The sequence below is a fragment of the Esox lucius genome, chromosome 12 (genome assembly GCF_011004845.1).
Source record: "Esox lucius isolate fEsoLuc1 chromosome 12, fEsoLuc1.pri, whole genome shotgun sequence".
Taxonomy (NCBI): domain Eukaryota; kingdom Metazoa; phylum Chordata; class Actinopteri; order Esociformes; family Esocidae; genus Esox; species Esox lucius.
The window spans coordinates 4157006-4179819 of NC_047580.1; the positions used below are offsets into that span (position 1 = coordinate 4157006).

The window sequence follows — 22814 nt, forward strand, 5'->3', positions numbered from 1 at the left end:
CCTGCGGCCCAATGCACTTTATTCAGGTACCATCTGTACCGAAGTTCAATCCCAAATCACCCTCCCGCATTTCCAGGCAAACACATGTTCAATCCCAAATCACCCTCCCGCATTTCCAGGCAAACACATGTTCAATCCCAAATCACCCTCCCGCATTTCCAGGCAAACACATGTTCAATCCCAAATCACCCTCCCGCATTTCCAGGCAAACACATGTTCAATCCCAAATCACCCTCCCGCATTTCCAGGCAAACACATGTTCAATCCCAAATCACCCTCCCGCATTTCCAGGCAAACACATGTTCAATCCCAAATCAGCAGCATTCGAAATAAAATGTGGGTACCCCGACTCTCAAGCGGAAGGAGGACGATGACCTCATGGACTCTGCCCTTACTGGCAACCTATAACCCTTTCAGCTGACACATTTGATTATATTTGGATTTCAACACCCAATGGTTTCAAAATTGCAATTCATAATCATCATTACAATATCTGTCCCAAAAACCAAATCACAGTTCAATATTTTCACCAAATCACACATCCCTAATTTTGTCTACTATGTATGATGTTATGAAATCATTCGTTTAAATACAGTCTATTTCCTGGCGGTTAGTTTGGTTACATTTTCAGTTAGCAAAAAAAATTCATTTTCCACATTGACAAAAAGAGGCCTTTCCCTGAATCTAGTTGCCTCTGCCTGATCCATATGCTGCTGATTGCTGCTGGCTTATCGCACTATTATAAAAAATAATAGGTGATTATGACCAATAATGTTTAAGGCTGCACAAGTGTACCTGCACACACACGCACATAACTGATCATGCGAAAACATGTATAAGCTGTCCATCCACACAAACCTGCACAAATCATCTTTTAGTGCCAAGCGCACACACATACCCAAACCTGAATGCATCCACCCACGTGCACACTGTCTCTGATCTCTTAATGGGGCTCATGGGTGTGTTGGTCTTCTCCCCTTTGTCATTTGGCTCTCGGCTCACCCGACTCGGCTTGCCAAACAGCATTCTATTCAAATGAACCAGGTCGTTGCTGTAGCTACCATTCCTCACTGTCCATGACACACAGAGGTGTGTGCGTATGTGTGTGTGCGCAAGTTTTGTCTGTCTGTGCCTCTCGCATGGTAACGGCTCTCCCTGTCCGGGGCTCTCTTCCTTTTCCTGTCATCTCCAACTCCCGCTGGCTTTGGATGTTGTTTACTAACCACTCAGGAAAAAACTAGGAGCAGCACAAAGAATCTGAATGGAACAACGGATTGGTAAACTGCTCGGTCTCCATTTTTACTGGCGTGTCTTGTCGTGGCGTGTCTTGTCGTGGCGTGTCTTGTCGTGGCGTGTCTTGTCGTGGCGTGTCTTGTCGTGGCGTGTCTTGTCGTGGCGTGTCTTGTCGTGGCGTGTCTTGTCGCGTCCTCTCGTGCCCTTGGCATATATTAAGATCTTTCATCTAATGAGGCTTCTAATTTCAAGAAATTACAATCAGATCACTCAAGTTATCTTTCTATCTTTGTATATTTTAATAACAAACTCTTAAAATAAGCCTAATAATTAGTGGAAAATGTTTAAATGTTGATAAATACACAATCTTTCTGAAGTTATAGTACATTATTCAATATAGATAAATCTAGTAAGAAGCAGGAAAAAAAACCTGAACAATAAACTGTCTGTGGCGACTGAGCGGGATCTGATCCAGTTCCCAAGAATTTCAGAACCCACTTTGTCAGACTAGTTGGGATCTCATGTAATGACATTTGGAGTTGACCTGTTGAGGAGCTGGAGAGGGATGGAGCCCATCAGGTGGCTCATGAAGGGGACGATGGGAGGGCAAGGTCTGATATGTATTTCTCTGCTATTGTCTGTTCCTGACACTTCTTTGTGCTTAATGGACTTGGAACAGCATGGGGAATTTTCAACTGTCAAAGATGTGTTTTGCAGTGGAGGTTATAGTTAGTCCAAAAGCTCCTTACCCAATCACTGTTCATTATCTGCTGTCTCAAGCTGTTCTCAGTTCCAGGAATGATGGACATTATTATAAATGAATATGGCAAGTAAATGTTGGGAATTAATTATAGTCAAAGTCAAGTTGTCTTTGAAACTTTCTGGTATGAGGTGACAACAAACATTTCTTAATATATCAAAACACAGAGGTGGTATAACCCTACATGAAACATAAACCTTATTTGAGGTGTATCTGAAAATCCCCTGTTAAAATGTTTTATGGTGGAATAATGCAAAGAGATGCTTTTCAAGTTCTGCTGCTAGGTTTTTACGGGGATTATGACTCATACTATTTCAGTCAATACCTACTGTGGCATCCAAGTCTACAACACATTTTTATTTGCATCACCCTTTTTCTAAGCAAATGCTTATTTTTTTAACAATACACTGCCGTTCAAAAGTTTGGAGTCACCTAGAAATGTCCTTGTGTTCCATGGAAACATAGATGAAATGAGTGTGAATAGGAAATATGGCAAAATAGACCTTTGGCCTTCTAGTTGTCAATTTGTTGAGGTAATCTGATCTGTAGAGATTTCACCCCATACTTCCTGAAGCACCTCCGACAAGTTGATTGGCTTAATGGGCAATTCTTACATACCATATGGTCAATCTGCTCCCACAACAGCTCAATAGGTTTGAGATCCGGGGTGTGCTGGCCACTCCATTATACACAGAATACTAGCTGACTCTTTCATCCCTAAATAGTTCTTGCATAGTTTGGAACTGTGCTTTGGGCTATTGTCCTGTTGTAGGAGGAAATTTGCTCCAATCAAGCGCCATCCACAGGGTATGGTATGTTGTTGCAAAATGGAGTGATTGCCTTCCTTCTTCAAGATCCCTTTTACCCTGTACATCCAAACACCTTAAACTTAGACTTGTGAAGTTTTTTTCTGAGTTAGCTAAATATCTTTCAGCAGCTAGCTAGCCAACTGTCTCTTGCTAAAATGTCTCATCCCTCGACTGTATTTATTACAGTAGTTAGTGTTTCTGTGTCTTTCTGTGCAGCTGGCTAGCGTGCCAGCTAACATTAATCATTCTCTCTTCGGAATCTGAGCCTAGACCTAGCTGCACAAAATATAATATTGCTACCCTACCTGCATTTATAATAAATTGCTTACTTTAAATAACTTTAGTGATGTATTTTTGTGTGCCTCTTTAGCATCTTATACTTGCCTAATTTCAATTGTGTACATGTTGCTATCATTTTAAGTATGACCAGAGTTACTTTGTCACCATTGGAAATAACGGATCTGATAGGGTTGCTATGACATGCAGAGTTCCCCAGGGATAATTTCAGACTGCTTATGTTCAATCTCTATATGCTACTTCTGGACCAAATTCTACAGAACAACAACATTAACTACCACAGCTATGCAGATGACTCAAATATATATGGCTCTCGAACTGTATGACAACAGCTCAAATAGACTCACTTTGTCACTGTATAGCGCACATACAGTGGGGAGAACAAGTATTTGATACACTGCCGATTTTGCAGGTTTTCCTACTTACAAAGCATATAAAGGTCTGTCATTTTTTATCATAGGTACACTTCAACTGTGAGAGACGGAATCTAAAACAAAAATCCAGAAAATCACATAAGTCATTGCATGACATAGGTATTTGATCACCTACCAACCAGTAAGAATTCCGTCTCTCACAGACCTGTTAGTTTTTCTTTAAGAAGCCCTCCTGTTCTCCACTCATTACCTGTATTAACTGCACCTGTTTGAACTCGTTACCTGTATAAAAGACACCTGTCCACACACTCAATCAAACAGACTCAAACCTCTCCACAATGGCCAAGACCAGAAAGCTGTGTAAGGACATCAGGGATAAAATTGTAGACCTGCGCAAGGCTGGGATGGGCTACAAGACAATAGGCAAGCAGCTTGGTGAGAAGGCAACAACTGTTGGCGCAATTATTAGAAAATAGAAGAAGTTCAAGATGATGGTCAATCTCCCTCGGTCTGGGGCTCCATGCAAGATCTCGCCTCGTGGGGCATCACTAATCATGAGGAAGGTGAGGGATCAGCCCAGAAGTATACGGCAGGACCTGGTCAATGACCTGAAGAGAGCTGGGACCACAGTCTCAAAGAAAACCATTAGTAACACACTACGCCGTCATGGATTAAAATCCTGCAGCGCACGCAAGGTCCCCCTGCTCAAGCCAGCACATGTCCAGGCCCATCTGGAGTTTGCCAATGACCATCTGGATGATCCAGAGGAGGAATGGGAGAAGGTCATGTGGTCTGATGAGAAAAAAAAATAGATATTTTTGGTCTAAACTCCTCTTGCCGTGTTTGGAGGAAGAAGAAGGAGGAGTACAACCCCAAGAACACCATACCAACCGTGAAGCATGGAGGTGGTAACCATTCTTTGGGAATGCTTTTCTGCAAAGGGGACAGGACGACTGCACCGTATTGAGGGGAGGATGGTTGGGGCCATGTATCGTGAGATCTTGGCCAACAACCTCCTTCCCTCAGTATGAGCATTGAAGATGGGTCATGGCTGGGTCTTCCAGCATGACAACGACCCGAAACACACAGCCAGGGCAACTAAGGAGTGGCTCCGTAAGAAGCATCTCAAGGTCTTGGAGTGGCCTAGCCAGTCTCCAGACCTGAACCCAATAGAATGTCTTTGGAGGGAGCTGAAAGTCCGTATTTCCCAGCGACAGCCCCGAAACCTGAAGGATCTGGAGATTGTCTGTATGTCGGAGTGGGCCAAAATCACCAAAAAGTCATGCAATAAAAAGCTAATTAATTACTTAAAAATCATACAATGTGATTTTCTGTTTTTTTATTCCGTCACTCAAAGTTGAAGAGTACCTATGATAAAATTGACAGCCTTCTACATGCTTTGTATGTGGGAAAACCTGCAAAATCGGTAGGTTATCAAATACTTGTTCTCCCCACTGTAAATACCTGGATGAACCAATATCATCTACAATTGAACCAAGATAAAACAGAGATTGTGTTTGGCCAATTTTTTTAGAAACTAGTATTAGTAAAAAGCTTGATTCTCAGGCCCTAAAAACCAGGGACCAAGACCTCACATTTAACAGACATATCAAAGCAGTCACCAAAACAGCATTCTCTCATCTTAAAAATATATACAGAATCAAGGGCTTGCTGTCCCAAAAAGACCAAGAGAAGCTAATCCATGCTTTTATCTATAGTAGGGGTGACTACTGTAATGGCCTCTTAACTGGACTCCCCAAAAAGACTGTAAAACAGTTGAGGCTCATTCAGAATTCTGCTGCTAGAATGTTAACCAGGACCTAGAGAAAAGAGCACATCACTCCAGTTCTTAAATCTTTGCACTGGCTTCCAGTCAATTACAGATTTTAAAGGGGTGCTTTTAGTTTATAAATCTCTGAATGGTGTAGGACTCGAATACATTTCTGATATGTTTGAAGAATATAAACCGAGCAGGGCTCTTAGATCCATGAACAGTCCAGACTAAACATGGTCAAGCTGCTTTTAGCAGTTATGCTGTACACAAAAGGAATAAACTAACTTAGACATGCCCCAAACGTATACATTTTTAAATCCAGGTTAAAAACCTCTTTTCACACGGCTATGACTGTGCACTAAAACCTAACCGCCCTGCCTTACACCATTTTTAGTTTCATATGTTTTTATTCTATTTCTATTTTCTTATTCTATGTTTTTTTATTATGTTGTTTTGATGTTTTAATGTGAGTTTGTTTTTATGCTATGTATTTTTATATTTTTTTTGTCAGTCTTTGTAAAGCTTCTGTGTATGGATTGTGATATATAAATGCACTTTCTTGCTTGCTTGCTAAATCAGACTGCTAAATAAGCCCTGCAACTGTCAATGATATGACCACCCTAGGTTATGATACCCTCATGTATTTGACAAAAAGTTAAACATTTAAGGTGATTTGTGGATTTACATTGAGCTAGTTAACATTGGTTAAAAAAACGTACTTCTAATTACTGTTCATTAATTTACAATTTCGTGTTGTTTTAATGGAGAGAACATTACATATTTTTTCCAAAAACAGGTACATTTCTAAGTGACCCAAAACCTTTGAACAGTAGTTTGTGTGATAAACTAATGAAAAGTAAAAAAAAAATTGTCTACTTTGGTTGATGGTATGAATCAAAGCAAAAAAGAAATCGCATTCAGAATGCATTTTTTGCCATTGTAGGATCATGCCATAGCCTACTTGAATATACTTGTAGACCATACCGTCAAATACAAAAATTATACAGAAGTAAAGTACAGTTTTTTTTTTTTGTTTAATTGGTCAGTCCTATTTATTTTTTTTTTGCCATTTTCTTTTGGAGCGTATTGAGCCCATCCTCTGGGCCGAGCACAGAGAACACTGCAGGCCTATGCACCAACACAAGTCCTATTCTCTTATCGGTCTTATTATTCCAAAGTTCACCAGTAAGTGTTTGAGGCGTTCCCTGAGAACAGTTAGTCTGTCAACCTAGCCTTCCTACACCCAGATCACCACTGAGTAGAACCTCTCAGACCAGAGGCTTGGTTTGAGTAGAGAGACTAACAGGAGCAGCAGGACCATAGGTAAGACTCTACATAATATACAGTGCAAGCCTGAGAGAGTTAGTGAGTGAGAGAGAGAATAAGTACCAGATCTGGCTGTCACCAGTCCGATAAAGACTAACAAAGTACCGCCACGGCAAATGGCAGCCATTTTGGTCCTGTGTTTATGTAATAGGAGCACTCATTGTTTGGGCTCAGTGTTCTATGCAGGCCACCTTACACTTAGTCCCCTCCAAACTAGAAATGACTGCTACTTGACAAAGGGACAGCAAGGGACCACTGAATGTTACCTGCCGGTTAATGCCATGAAATTAAAGTGAGGTTTCATGGACATGCTGCCTAGCTGGTCTTTACTATTGTTCATTTTCCGGGCGCTAGCGGTGGCCTGTCATGTCAATCAATCCACTAAGAAAACGGGGAGGGAAGACCTGAACTTGACGCTTTTTGTCTTTTCCAAAAGTGTTTGCTCTGGTGTGTGCTGATTTTTGTGTTTATTCTGTGTCCTCTAGGCTTTGAGCAGCTCCCTGTCTTGCAGAAGTTTTGGAGGAGGTAGACACTCTGCCAGTGAACAGTGAGGGTCCACTAGAGGGGCAATGTTCTAGAGGCTCACCTCCCTCTCCGCTAGCACCTGGAGGTCGGGCTTTGACTCTGTACAATGAACAACGATGACGAGTTCTACGACGCCGTCACAGGTGGGTCTCCCTGTCTGCATGGGGTTGTAGATAAGAACATTAATTACAAGACCTTCAGATGTAACCACAAACCTTTAGAACCGAACACAAAGACAGAAAGTTGACAGAGTGACTCAACCATTGTATATCACTCTTATCAGCGTCATGTTCAGCAGGTTTAGAATGGGAGAAGCTACCCGGGTTTTATCTTTAGTGGGTTTTATCTTTAGTTTTTGTACAATTCGAAACATTCTGTTCATACCTGTTGAGTGTGACACTTGTTTAACAGCATGGCGTTTGGCTGTTGCTCTAACACTCAGGGTCATGAGTTGGCGGTGTGTCTGCTGTAGCTTCCACAGCTCCTACACAATCTACTTGAACCTAGCAGCTTAACTGTGATAGCTTCAATAATGCAGTATATTCACTGTCCATGATGTGCCGACCCTATCAACTATGTATACGTGCGTGCGAGAGAGCCCAGGCTGGTCCCACGACAGGTTCTGTCGATCTAATCCTTTTATGAATTCCAGCTCAGATGGTTGCGGGAGTGACGCTTTTACTGAGACCCATTGTTCATTAGTTTAAATAATTTATTTGAATAGCGCTCTACCCCTTTGTCTCCTATCCACCCCTGCAATGCTGCGTTCTGAGTCAGACACTGTCATGTACAGAAATTCCTTTCACCTGTAGCCTAGTTGTCAGACAGTTCACTTTTTCATAAGTATGTGTCATATAGTTCTATATTCACTAACCTTGTCAGGCAAGGTGAGTTGTATTCTCTAGCCTGCTTGCATGTTTGTTTCCCTTCAATTCATGGACATGCATTAACCGGAATGTCTTAACGTTACATGACAACATAAAACAGGTTTTTTTGTGTAATTCCTGACATTTAAAATGCTTTTGTCTGCACGTGTGTGTGTGTGTGTGTGTGTGTGTGTGTGTGTGTGTGTGTGTGTGTGTGTGTCATAGATATGCAGCACTTTAATCTCTTTATAAAGAGTGTGGTGTGTTAATTTTTTCCCTTTGGACATTCATCTGGTCTAGTAGGCCAATTTATCTTTCCCAAATGAAAAGGTTGTTAAATATGTTGTGGTTGCAATGAGAAATTCATGCACAGAAATATCATGTCAAGGATGTCATATTTGGGCAAGTTGGCATTAGTATTATTATATATATTTTTTCTTTATGCAGTTGTCAAATCCTTAAACTGAATTCAATGTAGGCTAAAGCATTGAGGAACATTTTAGATTGCTCTGAGGCAAAACCGGGCAACTCAGTAGCTTGGGTTCGGGTAGGTAGTAATTTCACCATACTCAGTAGTTAGTAATTACGCCATGCTCCGCAAAGCTGCAGTTAGCAATGTCTGTGTTGTACTGGTTGGGCATTCTCTGAAGGTAGTTGGGAATCTCCCTTTGCTGCTCTTCAGGCAAGCACCCTGGACTTGTAGCAGATGTTAGCTTCAACTGGAAGCCTATGGAGCTACAGGAAAACCTGGGAAGGTTAAACACCTGCCCCAGCAGTGAGTTGTACTAATCCAGATGTTAGATGCAAGTGCCTTGAGTTTTTTTTTTTTTTGTGCCACTTCCTTTATTGAGGTAAGGTTGTACTCTAGGAATGTTGTAGAGAATGAACCCACAGGAATGAGTCACCGCTTTAATATTTGCACAGAACAGCAGGGTGTTGCCTAGGGTCACGCCAAGCTTTTTTGCACTCTGGAAGGGGGGGGGGGCACTGTGGAGTTGTCAACCGTGATGGAGAGTTCTTGGAGCAGAGAGGTTTTCCCCCAGAGGAAGAGCTGCTCTGTCTTGAGGTTGTGGTCCGACATCTAATGTAGATGTCGGCCAGGTATGCAGAAATGTGTGTCTCTATCAAGGTGTCACAAGGGGGAAGAAGAAACATAGTAGAAAGTTATCTGATGCTTCATGAAATCAACGTATTGTCAAGTGTCAAAGGTCTGGGATTCTTTGTTGGATTGTTGGTCATCCAGCAGGGCAAACAGTTGCGGGGGGGGACCCTAAAAAACATTGAAGAACTAGAGTAGTGACCTGCTCCAAGGTGGGCTGATATGCCAGTTGAAATTTGCAGCAAGTTATTTGAAGGCTGCTGTTTGCGAGTATTTTAACAAGTAAATGTAAATAGGTACAAGTAGCAGCACCTTTGCTGTTAGCCTACCACTATTGCTATTATTAGGAAATTGTGATAATGGCAAACGTTTGCCAATCCCGTGTAGTGTGGAAAGACAGATTTTCATTTCTGTAAAGTCATGATCAGATTTTGACTCGGGGCAAGATGCTGCACAAACATTTACTCTAACTATTGCGTCAACTTGAAACATTTCTGTCACAAATGTGAATCGAACAGTGGATTTATATATTAAAATGTAAAATGTCATATTTGTCTATTGCGTGATTACTTTGAAATGTTCTCACTGATTTTTGTTTTAATCTGAATATGCATCCAGTTGTCTCAAGCCATGTTTTGTCTATGTGCAAACACTGTGAAGCAATGATGACGCTCCATGCTGCTTTATTGTTATTTTTTCGTCGCTGAACCAGAAATGCCAGCTGTTTATACAAATTGCTCTCAAATGTCCTGTAAATGAAAATGCTGCTGGTCAAATGTCGGGCTAGGGCTGTCATATCAGATTTTCCCTACAGGATTATCCTGGCAAAAATAATTTAAGATAACGATGATATTGGGATATCTTTAGAAATTTTGAAGAAAAAAATAAAAGATGTTATCAGTCAAATTCATATTCAACTTTGTGTGTTTTGATTATTTTCTGGCAAATTAATTCCATCTAGGGAGGTGGAGAGAGTCTGTAACCATAACTGTACAAATAAACAAAATAAAAGCGTGCAAAAGTACTACACTTAATGGATAGTGAAAAAGCAACCAAATGAACTGATAAACCAAAGATCCACAAGGCCTAACTGCTTTTCAGCTGCTACATGTACACATCTACCTTGGGAACCTCATTGCTGCTATTCCTACATTTCAGTTGCACATACATCTTCAATTTTCCTTCACATGTATTGCACATCTATACATCCCACTTGTATACTTTTATACATCCCACTTGTAACATACATTATACTTGTACATTATACATGCCAGTGTATAGGCTCAGTCTCATTCAGTGCCAGTGTATAGGCTCAGTCTCATTCAGTGCCAGTGTATAGGCTCAGTCTCATTCAGTGCCAGTGTATAGGCTCAGTCTCATTCAGTGCCAGTGTATAGGCTCAGTCTCATTCCGTGCCAGTGTATAGGCTCAGTCTCATTCCGTGCCAGTGTATAGGCTCAGTCTCATTCAGTGCCAGTGTATAGGCTCAGTCTCATTCAGTGCCAGTGTATAGGCTCAGTCTCATTCAGTGCCAGTGTATAGGCTCAGTCTCATTCAGTGCCAGTGTATAGGCTCAGTCTCATTCAGTGCCAGTGTATAGGCTCAGTCTCATTCAGTGCCAGTGTATAGGCTCAGTCTCATTCAGTGCCAGTGTATAGGCTCAGTCTCATTCAGTGCCAGTGTATAGGCTCAGTCTCATTCCGTGCCAGTGTATAGGCTCAGTCTCATTCCGTGCCAGTGTATAGGCTCAGTCTCATTCCGTGCCAGTGTATAGGCTCAGTCTCATTCCGTGCCAGTGTATAGGCTCAGTCTCATTCCGTGCCAGTGTATAGGCTCAGTCTCATTCCGTGCCAGTGTATAGGCTCAGTCTCATTCCGTGCCAGTGTATAGGCTCAGTCTCATTCCGTGCCAGTGTATAGGCTCAGTCTCATTCCGTGCCAGTGTATAGGCTCAGTCTCATTCCGTGCCAGTGTATAGGCTCAGTCTCATTCCGTGCCAGTGTATAGGCTCAGTCTCATTCCGTGCCAGTGTATAGGCTCAGTCTCGTAGTTTAAGCACACCATTTGTCTTTTCGTGACATTAATTAGGTAATGAAAAACTGAGGGGAGCACTTGGAAAAGTACAATGTAATTTTCGCCTAGCCTATTATCATATCTGTATTATTAGCATGATATCAATATTTCTTTTTTTAAATATCACGGTTATTGTCACACCCTTATGTCAGGCACCAATTTTTTTTACCGTAATATGGCTGGTTATATCTCAATCGTTCTGAAATTGGGCTGTGTATTTGACAGCTGCAAGCAGTTCTTTACTGACCAAGTATTTAAATAACATATACCTCAGTGCATCCTTCAGTCAAGTCTGAGCTGCGTCATCTGTCAGTGTATGCTGATGATATCCGTGCTGATATTCGGGTGACTAAGCAACATAGGTTCACTGTACATAGCTTCCACGTTGGATGCCTGCATAAAACAAAACCAGAGGCTAGAAAGTTTGTGCTCCAGGTCAGCTGTTATGGGCAGCCTGTGTGATGAAGAAGGTCCTATTGTTGATTCACAACTTTGGTGATGTTTGAATAAAATCAAATGTGGTTTCAAATTCAATTTAGTGTGTCTGTGTTTAATTCTGTACTGTGGATGACACAAGACCTCACTTTTTGGATTGGGGTAGATTTAGGGATGTGGTAAGAATTAGGGATGGGCACAGTAAGTTGAATATTCGAATAACCAACATTTAGTTGGTATTCGAGTACTGAGGCGTGTGTATTTATTTTTGCCCCCGAAAATGTTACTTTATTTGGTTGAAATAAATAGTTCTGTGCATAATTTCTCTATCTAGAATTCTTACATGTAATGATAAAAAGAAAAATACAGCATTACTAAATGTTTTTTATGACTTGCCCCCTTTCGCATGTTTGTTCTTTACATTCGTCAATCAAAACGATAGTGGTGTGGTGGCCCAGTCAGTAAGAGTGACGCAATATAACTGCGTACTGTTAGCAAGTGGATGAAATGTAACAATTTCAAGGGAAGATGAAAAATATTCAGTTAACTGTTACCTCGGAAAGTGATTTGGCTACAAAAAGCCATGTTAAGTTAGGCTGTGGAATCTAAAGGCGTTTGGGAGTGCAGAAAATGTTATGTTGAGCAAATAGTATATAGCCTGCAACTTAGCCAACCAGCTTCTTTTGACTCCATCCAATAAACTCAATGTTCAGTGGTGATATTTATTGTATTCATTTTCTGTGGCCAAGTTTTGCAAGTCTACCACTCTGCTTCCTCTATATGTGTGCTTGCTTTTTTCCACTAACGGCCATTGAGCCAACGTAACATTTTAAAGACACCCACTCCTGCACGCGTTATGTAGCAGCACTCAAGTTGTATTATATATAAAAAATATAAATTTTGTGTACCAGAATACTATTTGAATGTTAGTACATACTATTATTTTATATAATAAAATCCTAATTCATAATAAAATGTCCAATGCATGTCCCTAGTAAGGATTAGGGTCACAAATGTAGTAAAACAACTGTTTTGTGTGTGTGTTCTAGGCTTGGACTCTGATGAGTCATATGAAGGCACATCAGAAGCCAGTTTTAAAGATGCGGTTGTGTATGATGGCACCCAGGGTAATAATGGCTCTGTGCCCCAGGAGAATGGAATCAGGAAGCACAGGTATGTCTAGATTCCTATTGTCCTCAGTTCCATGATTTCTTTACTCTGTACATCATTTGTTTCTATTGGTTTCTGTTTCTCTCCTTACATTGAGGTCCCTCTTTCCCTACGCTATTCTAATCTCACACAATCACTTTGTTTTAATCGTCCTTTTGTCTGTCAGTCAATGTACGTGGTAACAAACTCTACCGTCACTCACTTTGAACTAATAGTGATAATTCAACTCCAATGTGATTGGCTACCTTTCACTGATCGTTTTCTGTCTTATCCTTCCATGGTCCAGGACAACCCTACCCGCCCCAATGTTCTCCAGAAACAACTTCAGTGTGTGGGGCATTCTGAAGAAATGCATTGGACTGGTAAAGTCTACCTACCATATCTGAAGAATGGCTTTTTCATCACATTCATATATATATATATAATTTTTTTTTTTTTTTTTTCTTAAACACTGTCCAGCTTTTTAAGCCAGTGAGTCACCCAACCTGCCTGACACTTGGTGCTCCAACCTGGTGTCTTTTGTGTGTGTTTTTGCATCTATATAGGAGTTGTCCAAGATTACCATGCCCATCGTATTCAACGAGCCCCTGAGCTTCCTTCAGAGGATCACGGAGTACATGGAGCACACTTACCTCATTAACAAAGCCTGCTCGCTTTCCAACTCCATAGAGCGCATGCAGGTGAGCGAGACAAACTGACCGTTTCTGTGTGGAGAGACAGAGCCCAGTATATAGCCCAGCTACATAGTATTGGTAACTGGGTTATCAGAAGCTTCCGTAGTTCATAGCATCAGTTGCAGACAGTTAAACCAACGGCTGACTCCTCCCCCTCCTCACTTCACAGGCGGTAGCTGCTTTTGCCGTGTCTGCCGTGGCTTCACAGTGGGACAGAACTGGGAAGCCTTTCAACCCTCTACTGGGAGAGACTTATGAGTTGATACGGTGAGGGACCAGTTGGCAGCTGGCCCATACGGAGCTGCAGGGGGAAAAGGAGTGGTAGACGGCTGTGTAGCTACTGACTCTTCTTGACTCTGACTAGGCTGCGAATGTGATTGGCTTTCAATAGGACTCTTACCGGAATCCACCCAGGAATTGAACAATAGAGACACTGTTTCTCAGCTGGCCTTATTTTAACATGCTGTCATTATCTTTTGTCCCTCCTCCTTCTCCATGCTCCACCAGAGAGGACCAGGGCTTCAGGCTGATCTCGGAGCAGGTCAGCCACCACCCCCCCATCAGTGCCTTCCACGCTGAGAGCCTGACCGGGGACTTTGTCTTCCACGGCTCCATCTACCCCAAACTAAAGTTCTGGGGCAAGAGTGTGGAGGCGGAGCCCAAGGGAACCATCACACTGGAGCTCCTCAAGTGAGTCACATGTCTGTGCGCGTCTGTCAGCACAAAACATTTATTAGAAGCTGATGTGTAGTGTGGTGTATAGTCTGCATACTTGTCCAGGGCTATGTATCAGCTCTATTTTAATCTTTACCTGCATTTCCATTTTTCCTTTTTATCATTATTTTGTTGAGGACAACGCCGGTTGTCCTCAAGTGTGATACTATAGCTGGCGATGCTAACATTATTTTGCTCATTATGTTGACTATCCTGAATCAGTGCTAGCTATCAAATGTTATACTACATCTGAAATTATATTGAGCAATTGAGTAACATGCACAGTTCAGCTCTTAAACAAACTTTCAAGATAATATTGTGAAAAAGCATTCTAGCCATGAAATGCTTCAATAGGCTTACAAAAACACCAAATTTGGAACCAAAACGTTGCACATTGGCTATTAAGTTGGCCTCTCAATGTCTCATTTGGGACATTTCATTTGTTGTGCTCTCAAAGCATCAGATAAGTTCTGTGCATATCATTTATTCTATTTTAACAGGATGTATCTATATGAGAAAAATACTGAAAATAAACATTTAAACAATGTCAAAGGGCCGGCTGTCCACCCTAGTTCATGGATATAAATGTGACACGATAATGATTTACAGGAAACACTCCCTAAAATGACTAATGGAAGTTTGATTTGTTTTCTCAGGGCTTTGTCAACACAAGTACATTTGGGTTTTATCTTCCTACTTGATAGTCTGTGTGTGAGAGTTCATTGTACTGATGCTATTTCCTCCCATCCCCTCCCCAGGCATGGTGAGGTCTATACATGGACCAACCCTTTCTGCTGTGTACACAATGTTATCCTGGGCAAACTGTGGATTGAACAGTACGGTACTGTGGAGATCCTCAACCACAGGTAAATCAGGCATTGTCTACAAAAGTTTCCCCTAGTTCGCCTCCAGTTCTTTGTTTAGCCGCATACACATGTACACTACCGTTCAAATCGTTAAATAGTACCTGCAAAACACCAGTCTCAACATCAACAGTGAAGAGGCGACTCTGGGGTGCTGGCATACTAGGCAGAGTTGCAAAGAAAAAGACATATCTCAGACTAGCCAATAAAAAGGAAAGATTAGGATGGGCAAAAGAATACATACACTGTGCAGAGGAATAACACTGCCGAGAAGGCCAGCATCCCAGAGTCGCCTCTTCACCGTTGATGTTGAGACTGGTGTTTGGCACGTACTATTTAATGAAGCTGCCACCTGTGAGGCGTCTGTTTCTCAAACTAGACATTCTAATGTATTTGTCCTCTTGCTCAGTTTTGCACCGGGGCCTCCCACTGCACTTTATATTCTAGTTAGAGACAGTTGGTTCTGTTCAGTGAAGAGGGGGTAGTACATACCGTTGTATGAAATCTTCATTTCTCAGAGCAATAACAGACTGATGAGTTTCAGAAAAAAGTTCTTTGTTTATGGCCATTTTGAGCCTTTAATTGAACTATTTCTACATTGTATTTCTGTTATTTTAATGTTAATTTAATGTACAATAATTTGCTTCTCTTTCAAAAACAAGGACATTTCTAAGTGACCCAACATTTTTAAACGGTAGTGTATATCTTCTCAAATTGTTAGCAGAACAAAAATAGGGATGAATCCTAACTTTCAATCTAGTCAAATGTTTAAATGCAACAGCTGTTGATTTCAATGGAAGACAAAATGAAAATAACTACACAAAGTTGTAGTTAGGCTTGTCTCCTGATATACAGTGGGGAGAACAAGTATTTGATACACTGCCGATTTTGCAGGTTTTCCAACTTACAAAGCATGTAGAAGTCTGTCATTTTTATCATAGATACTCTTAAACTGTGAGAGACAGAATCTAAAACATAAGTCCTGAAAATCACATTGTATGTTTTTTATGTAATGAATTAGCATTTTATTGCTCAAGATAGTAATTCAGTTAGGGGAAAAAGACAGTGTTCTTCATTTTAATTTCACTGTTCCGGCCCCTCTCTTCCATGGAGCAGTACAGGTGATAAGTGTGTGCTGAACTTTAAGCCATGTGGCATGTTCGGGAAGGAGCTACACAAAGTGGAGGGCTACATTCAAGATAAGAGGTATGTGTATTTTCTGTAATACATTTTCTATGGCTTACGTCCCTGCTCCTGACCTGTCCACTTAAGTGTTCTTGTGACACTTGTCTGGATTGTGCTCAGTAAGGTTTCAAGATGTTTTCACCCTACAGAACACTGTCCAGGTGGTTTTGAAAAGTTGTAACATCTGCCATTTGGCACATGCTTTTATTGATAGAGAAATCCAGTCACACTCCTGACACTGTCATCCTCTGTCAGCACCGCTGTGTTCCATTGCTGATATCTCCTCCGCTCTGTCCCTGGCAGTAAAAAGAAACGCTGCGTGATCTATGGGAAGTGGACTGAGTGCATGTGGAGCGTGGACCCCCAGGCGTACGAGTCCAACAGGAAGGCTGAGAAGAAGGGAGAGCTGAAGAAATTGAAGAGTCAGGTGGGTCTCACGTGACGCTCCTGTGACTATAAAAAGAGCGTTTACAATTGTGTGTAACAGCATACATAGTGTTTGTTTTTAATGTTTCTCATAATAGGCCTATACAACATTACTTTCTCTTGATAACTGTCCTCTGGTTTTTATCTCCTGTCCCCATGATTCTGGCAGCATGCCATGACGTTATGTCAAGGTAAAAACCATACAGTCTAGGTTGCTGGTGTAGTCTGTATAAATAGTGAACCAGTGTGAAGAGTATACATAATGTAACTGTTCATGTTCATTGGACATTGTAGACATAGTGTACCTATAATGCACACAACCGTAGCTTGAAGCAAAATGCGACATTTGTTTCTCCTCATTTTCAGACGGTTGCTCAACATAAGTTGGGCTAAGAACTATGGTGTTCTATGATTTTCTTTTATTGAACAGCAATTACAAACTTTATCTAGCTTTAGCCACTTCAAGCTATGAACAGTTAAAAGAAAAATCAGAGGGGCTTTATGTTTTTATTATCTCCAAATTACCTGAAATCAACTCCATATATTGTTTAGAGTTACTTTTTAGCTTTAGGTGGCTAAAGTTAGCTGAAGTTTCACATGATTGTTTAAAGAAAGTTGAATCATTTCGGCCCATAGACTGCTTTCAGGGTGGGGGACCATTGTGCAACCCTGTTTCCCAAAAAGTTGGGATACTGCGTAAAGTGTACAGTGTGGAGAACAAGTATTTGATTTTGTATGTTTTCCCACTTACAAAGCATGTAGAAGTCTGCAATTTTTATCATAGGTACTCTTCAACTGTGAGTAAAACAAAAATCCATAAAATCACATGATTTTTAAGTAATTAATTTGCATTTTATTGCATGACATAAGTATTTGATACATCAGAAAAGCATAACTTAATATTTGGTAAAGAAACCTTTGTTTGGAATTAGAGATCATATTTTTCCTGTAGTTCTTGACCAGGTTTGCAAACACTGCAACAGGGATTTTGGCCCACTCCTCCATACAGACCATCTCCAGATCCTTCAGGTTTCGGGGCTGTCGCTGTGCAATACGGACTTTCAGCTCCCTCCAAAGATGTTCTATTGGGTTCAGGTATGATGACTGGCTAGGCCACTCCAGGACCTTGAGATGCTTCTTACGGAGCCACTCCTTAGTTGCCCTGGCTGTGTGTTTCGGGGTCGTTGTCATGCTGGAAGACCCAGCCACAACCCATCTTCAATGCTCTTACTGAGGGAAGGAGGTTGTTGGCCAAGATCTCACGATACATGACCCCATCCATCCTTCCCTCAATACGGTGCAGTCGTCCTGTCCCCTTTGCAGAAAAGCATCCCCAAAGAATGATGTTTCCACATCCATGCTTCACAGTTGAAGCATGGAGATTAACCATCATCTTGAACTTCTTCCATTTTCTAATAATTGTCCTGCAGCCCATCCCAGCCTTGTGCAGGTCTACAATTTTATCCCTGATGTCCTTACACAGCTCTCTGGTCTTGGCCATTGTGAAAAGGTTGGAGTCTGTTTGATTTAGTGTGTGGACAGGTGTCTTTTATACAGGTAACAAGTTCAAACAGGTGCAGTTAATACCAGTAATGAGTGGAGAACAGGAGGGCTTCTTAAAGAAAAACTAGGTCTGTGAGAGCCGGAATTCTTACTGGTTGATAGGTGATCAAATACTTATCATCATCATCATCATCATCATCATCATCTTCCACTTATCCGGGGCCGGGTCGCGGTGGCAGCAGTCTAAGCAGAGATGCCCAGACTTCCCTCTCCCTAGAAACTTCCTCCAGCTCTTCCGGGGAGACACAGAGGCGTTCCCAGGCCAGCCGGGAGACATAGTCCCTCCAGCGTGTCCTAGGTCTTCCCCGGGGTCTCCTCCCGGTGGGACGGGACCGGAACACCTTCCCAGGAAGGCGTTCCGGAGGCATCCAAAACAGATGCCCAAGCCACCTCAGCTGACCCCTCTCGATGTGGAGGAGCAGCGGCTCTACTCTGAGCTCCTCCCGGGTGACCAAGCTTCTCACCCTATCTCTAAGGGATCGCCCAGCCACCCTGCGGAGAAAGCTCATTTCAGCCGCCTGTATCCGGGATCTTGTCCTTTCGGTCATGACCCAAAGCTCATGACCATAGGTGAGAGTAGGAACGTAGATTGACCGGTAAATCGAGAGCTTCGCCTTGCGGCTCAGCTCTTTCTTCACCACGACAGACCGATACATGGACCGCATTACTGCAGAAGCTGCACCGATCCGTCTGTCAATCTCCCGTTCCATCCTTCCCTCACTCGTGAACAAGACTCCTAGATACTTAAACTCCTCCACTTGAGGCAGGCACTCTCCACCAACCTGAAGTGGGCAAGCCACCCTTTTCCGACTGAGGACCATGGCCTCGGTTTTGGAGGTACTGATTCTCATCCCCACCGCTTCACACTCGGCTGCAAACTGTCCCAATGCATGCTGAAGGTCCTGGCTTGAAGGGGCCAAAACGACAACATAATCCGCAAAGAGTAGAGACGAAATTGTGTGGTCCCCAAACCTGACACCCTCCGGCCCCTGGCTGCGCCTAGAAATTCCATAAAAATTACGAACAGAACCGGTGACAAAGGGCAGCCCTGCCGGAGTCCAACATGCACTGGGAACAAGTCTGACTTACTGCCGGCAATGCGGACCAAGCTCCTGCTTCAGTCGTACAGGGACCTGACAGCCCTTAGCAAAGGACCCAGGACCCCATATTCCCGAAGCACTCTCCACAGGATGCCGTGAGGGACACAGTCAAATGCCTTCTCCAAATCCACAAAACACATGTGGATTGGTTGGGCAAACTCCCATGAACCCTCCAACACCCTGTAGAGGGAGTAGAGCTGGTCCAGTGTTCCACGGCCCTTACGAAAACCACACTGTTCCTCCTGAATCTGAGGTTCTACTATCGGCCGTATTCTCCTCTCCAGTACCCTGGTATAGACTTTCCCGGGAAGGCTGAGAAGTGGAACCACACTACTTGAAATACTTATATCATGCAATAAAATGCAAATTAATTATTTAAAAATCATACAATGTGATTTTCTGGATTTTTGTTTTAGATTCCGTCTCTCACAGTTGAAGTATACCTATGATAAAAATGACAGACCTATATATGCTTTGTAAGTAGGAAAACCTGCAAAATCGGCAGTGTATCAAATACTTGTTCTCCACACTGTACATAAAAACAGAATGCAATGATGCGCAAATTTTAACCCTATTCAATGAAAAATAGTACAAAGTGTTGAAGTCTAACACTTCCCCGAGTTGGTTTGTTGGAAAGGAGAATAAAACACCAGGAGTCAGGTCAATTACCGCACTGCATATTCCGTTTATTACAAAAGCTTTTGGAGACAAGTGTCGCCGCACAATGTCTAAACATGAACTGTCATAACAGCATTATTTATACTTCAAACACGCCTAAAAAGTGGGGCGTTAAGGTAGCCAAGCAGTGTGCCATTGGTCCAGTTTATGTTCTATACCTTATATGTGTACATGCAGCACAAGCATCATATTTGGGCTTTATGTCTTCAGCTTGAAGTTCCTCAGTATGTGTGTGCATTGTCCATCTGTGTCCTGTTTGCCTAAGACACCCAAGCTAAATCTACTTCCTCTTCCTAGCAACCGTCTAAATAAGATTTCCTGTTTTTCTACTTGCATCTTTCAGTTTCAGCATTTTGCTACAGACATTCAACATTTGGCCTTAATGCTTACAACAGTTTAACAGCTTATACATTCATTATATCCACAAAAGACAGCATATCAAATGTTGATGATGTTGGAATAGTATTGTGACCGTGCCTGACTGAGTAATTTGGAATATGCTCTTTGGTGCTCTCTATAAGCAACTTTATGGACAGTCAGCCCAGAGGCAACATAGCGCCTCTCAAGGACCTTCCCAGCCGCCTTCTGTCTACGCAACGCACCAGTGAACCACGGAGCAGAACGTGTAAATGTTACAGTCCGTGTCTTGAGGGGCGCATGGGCATCAAGTATCTCTTGCAGTCCAATATTGTAATGGTCGACAAGCGCATCAGGAGCAGAGGGATGGGCGAATATGGCCAGGTTTTGTGGGTCATAAGACAGGTGTTCAGGGTTAATTTCTTTTGTTTTGCAAAAGCAGATTTTGTGTTTAGGCTTATTAAGTGAAGTCAGGACTGAAAAATCGATTGATATGGCATTGTGATTATAAAGTCGTTATAATGAGGTCTAATGTATGTCGTTTTGTATGGGTAGGTACTGTCACGAGTTGTCTGAGATTGAATGTATCAAGAAGTTGTAGTAGTTCAGTAGTATATTGACTTGTGAGAGAATTAACATGGATAGTTAGGTGCTTTAGTTGGCCGGTATATGAGAATGGTTGTAAGGGGAATGGGTTTTTCACATGTAAAAGCCAAGCATTTAAATGATAACAGCTTTGGCAAGGTCACTGAGGACAGGTGCAAATCAGAGCGATAAATAACCGCCAAACCCCCTCCACATCCATTACCCCTAGCTTTTTCCAGGTGTGAATAGCCAGGGTGGCACGCTTCATTTAGTGCAGAATACACTTCCGATTTATGCCAGGTCTCAGTGAGGCAGATAATGTCAAGCTTCTGATCGAATATATAGTTGTGGATAAAGGATGCCTTATTGGTAAGTGATTGACAATTTAACAATTCCATTCTAAACATTAAAGATGGGGTCCACTTTACCAGAGAGCGCAGAACAGTAGAGTCCAATCTGCGTTTCCCAGGGCACGCAGTACATGGTTCCTCCAACAGGGGGCCCGGGTGTGGTTGGTTGCAGTTTTTTAGACCTTAACCAAGGGTGCTCTGATGACGTGTCCGATATTAGGAACCATGTATTAGGAACACCTGTTCAATTTCTCATTAATGCAATTATCTAATCAACCAATCACATGGCAGTTGCTTCAATGCATTTAGAGGTGTGGTCCTGGTCAAGACAATCTCCTGAACTCCAAACTGAATGTCAGAATGGGAAAGAAAGGTGATTTAAGCAATTTTGAGCGTGGCATGGTTGTTGGTGCCAGACGGGCCGGTCTGAGTATTTCACAATCTGCTCAGTTACTGGGATTTTCACACTGAACCATTTCTAGGGTTTACAAAGAATGGTGTGAAAAAGGAAAAACATCCAGTATGCGGCAGTCCTGTGGGCGAAAATGCCTTGTTGATGCTAGAGGTCAGTGGAGAATGGGCTGACTGATTCAAGCTGATAGAAGAGCAACTTTGACTGAAATAACCACTCGTTACAACCGAGGTATGCAGCAAAGCATTTGTGAAGCCACAACACGCTCAACCTTGAGTCAGATGGGCTACAACCCCACTCATCTCCACTACAAATAGGAAAAAGAGGCTACAATTTGCACGAGCTCACCAAAATTGGACAGTTGAAGACTGGAAGAATGTTGCCTGGTCTGATGAGTCTCGATTTCTGTTGAGACATTCAGATGGTAGAGTCAGAATTTGGAGTAAACAGAATGAGAACATGGATCCATCATGCCTTGTTACCACTGTGCAGGCTGGTGGTGGTGGTGTAATGGTGTGGGGGATGTTTTCTTGGCACACTTTAGGCCCCTTAGTGCCAATTGGGCATCGTTTAAATGCCACGGCCTACCTGAGCATTGTTTCTGACCATGTCCATCCCTTTATGACCACCATGTACCCATCCTCTGATGGCTACTTCCAGCAGGATAATGCACCATGTCACAAAGCTCGAATCATTTCAAATTGGTTTCTTGAACATGACAATGAGTTCACTGTACTAAAATGGCCCCCACAGTCACCAGATCTCAACCCAGTAGAGCATCTTTGGGATGTGGTGGAATGGGAGCTTCGTGCCCTGGATGTGCATCCCACAAATCTCCATCAACTGCAAGATGCTATCCTATCAATATGGGCCAACATTTCTAAAGAATGCTTTCAGCACCTTGTTGAATCAATGCCACGTGGAATTAAGGCAGTTTTGAAGGCGAAAGGGTTCAAACACAGTATTAGTATGGTGTTCCTAATAATCCTTTGGGTGAGTGTATATACCCACTTTGAATTTGATGCCAGGTACACGTTTCAAAAAAGTTGTGAAAAAGGTAACAAAAGACTGGAAAAGTTGTGTAATGCTAAAAAACTAAACCTGGTGGAAAATCACACATCTAATTAGGTCAATTGGTAACAGGTCAGTAACATGATTGGGTATCAA

At 42.2% G+C, this 22814-nt stretch overlaps 1 protein-coding gene across 5 annotated transcripts in view; it reads left to right on the forward strand.

The window, feature by feature from the left end:
- LOC105009434 (oxysterol-binding protein-related protein 2) overlaps positions 1–22814 on the forward strand; it is a 44007-nt gene that overhangs the window by 11990 nt on the left and 9203 nt on the right. For 3 of the 5 annotated variants that reach the window (XM_020051948.3, XM_020051945.3, XM_020051946.3), the window contains exons 2-10: positions 7059–7241; positions 12620–12743; positions 13027–13102; positions 13286–13420; positions 13584–13681; positions 13922–14104; positions 14887–14994; positions 16108–16197; positions 16480–16603. In XM_020051948.3, the coding sequence (XP_019907507.1) occupies positions 7205–7241; positions 12620–12743; positions 13027–13102; positions 13286–13420; positions 13584–13681; positions 13922–14104; positions 14887–14994; positions 16108–16197; positions 16480–16603 (975 nt within the window). In that variant the 5' untranslated portion in view covers positions 7059–7204. Of the gene's footprint in view, positions 1–1136; positions 1278–6334; positions 6571–7058; positions 7242–12619; positions 12744–13026; positions 13103–13285; positions 13421–13583; positions 13682–13921; positions 14105–14886; positions 14995–16107; positions 16198–16479; positions 16604–22814 lie in introns of those variants that run through there. The other 2 variants (XM_013136569.4, XM_020051947.3) reach the window with 2 other exon arrangements.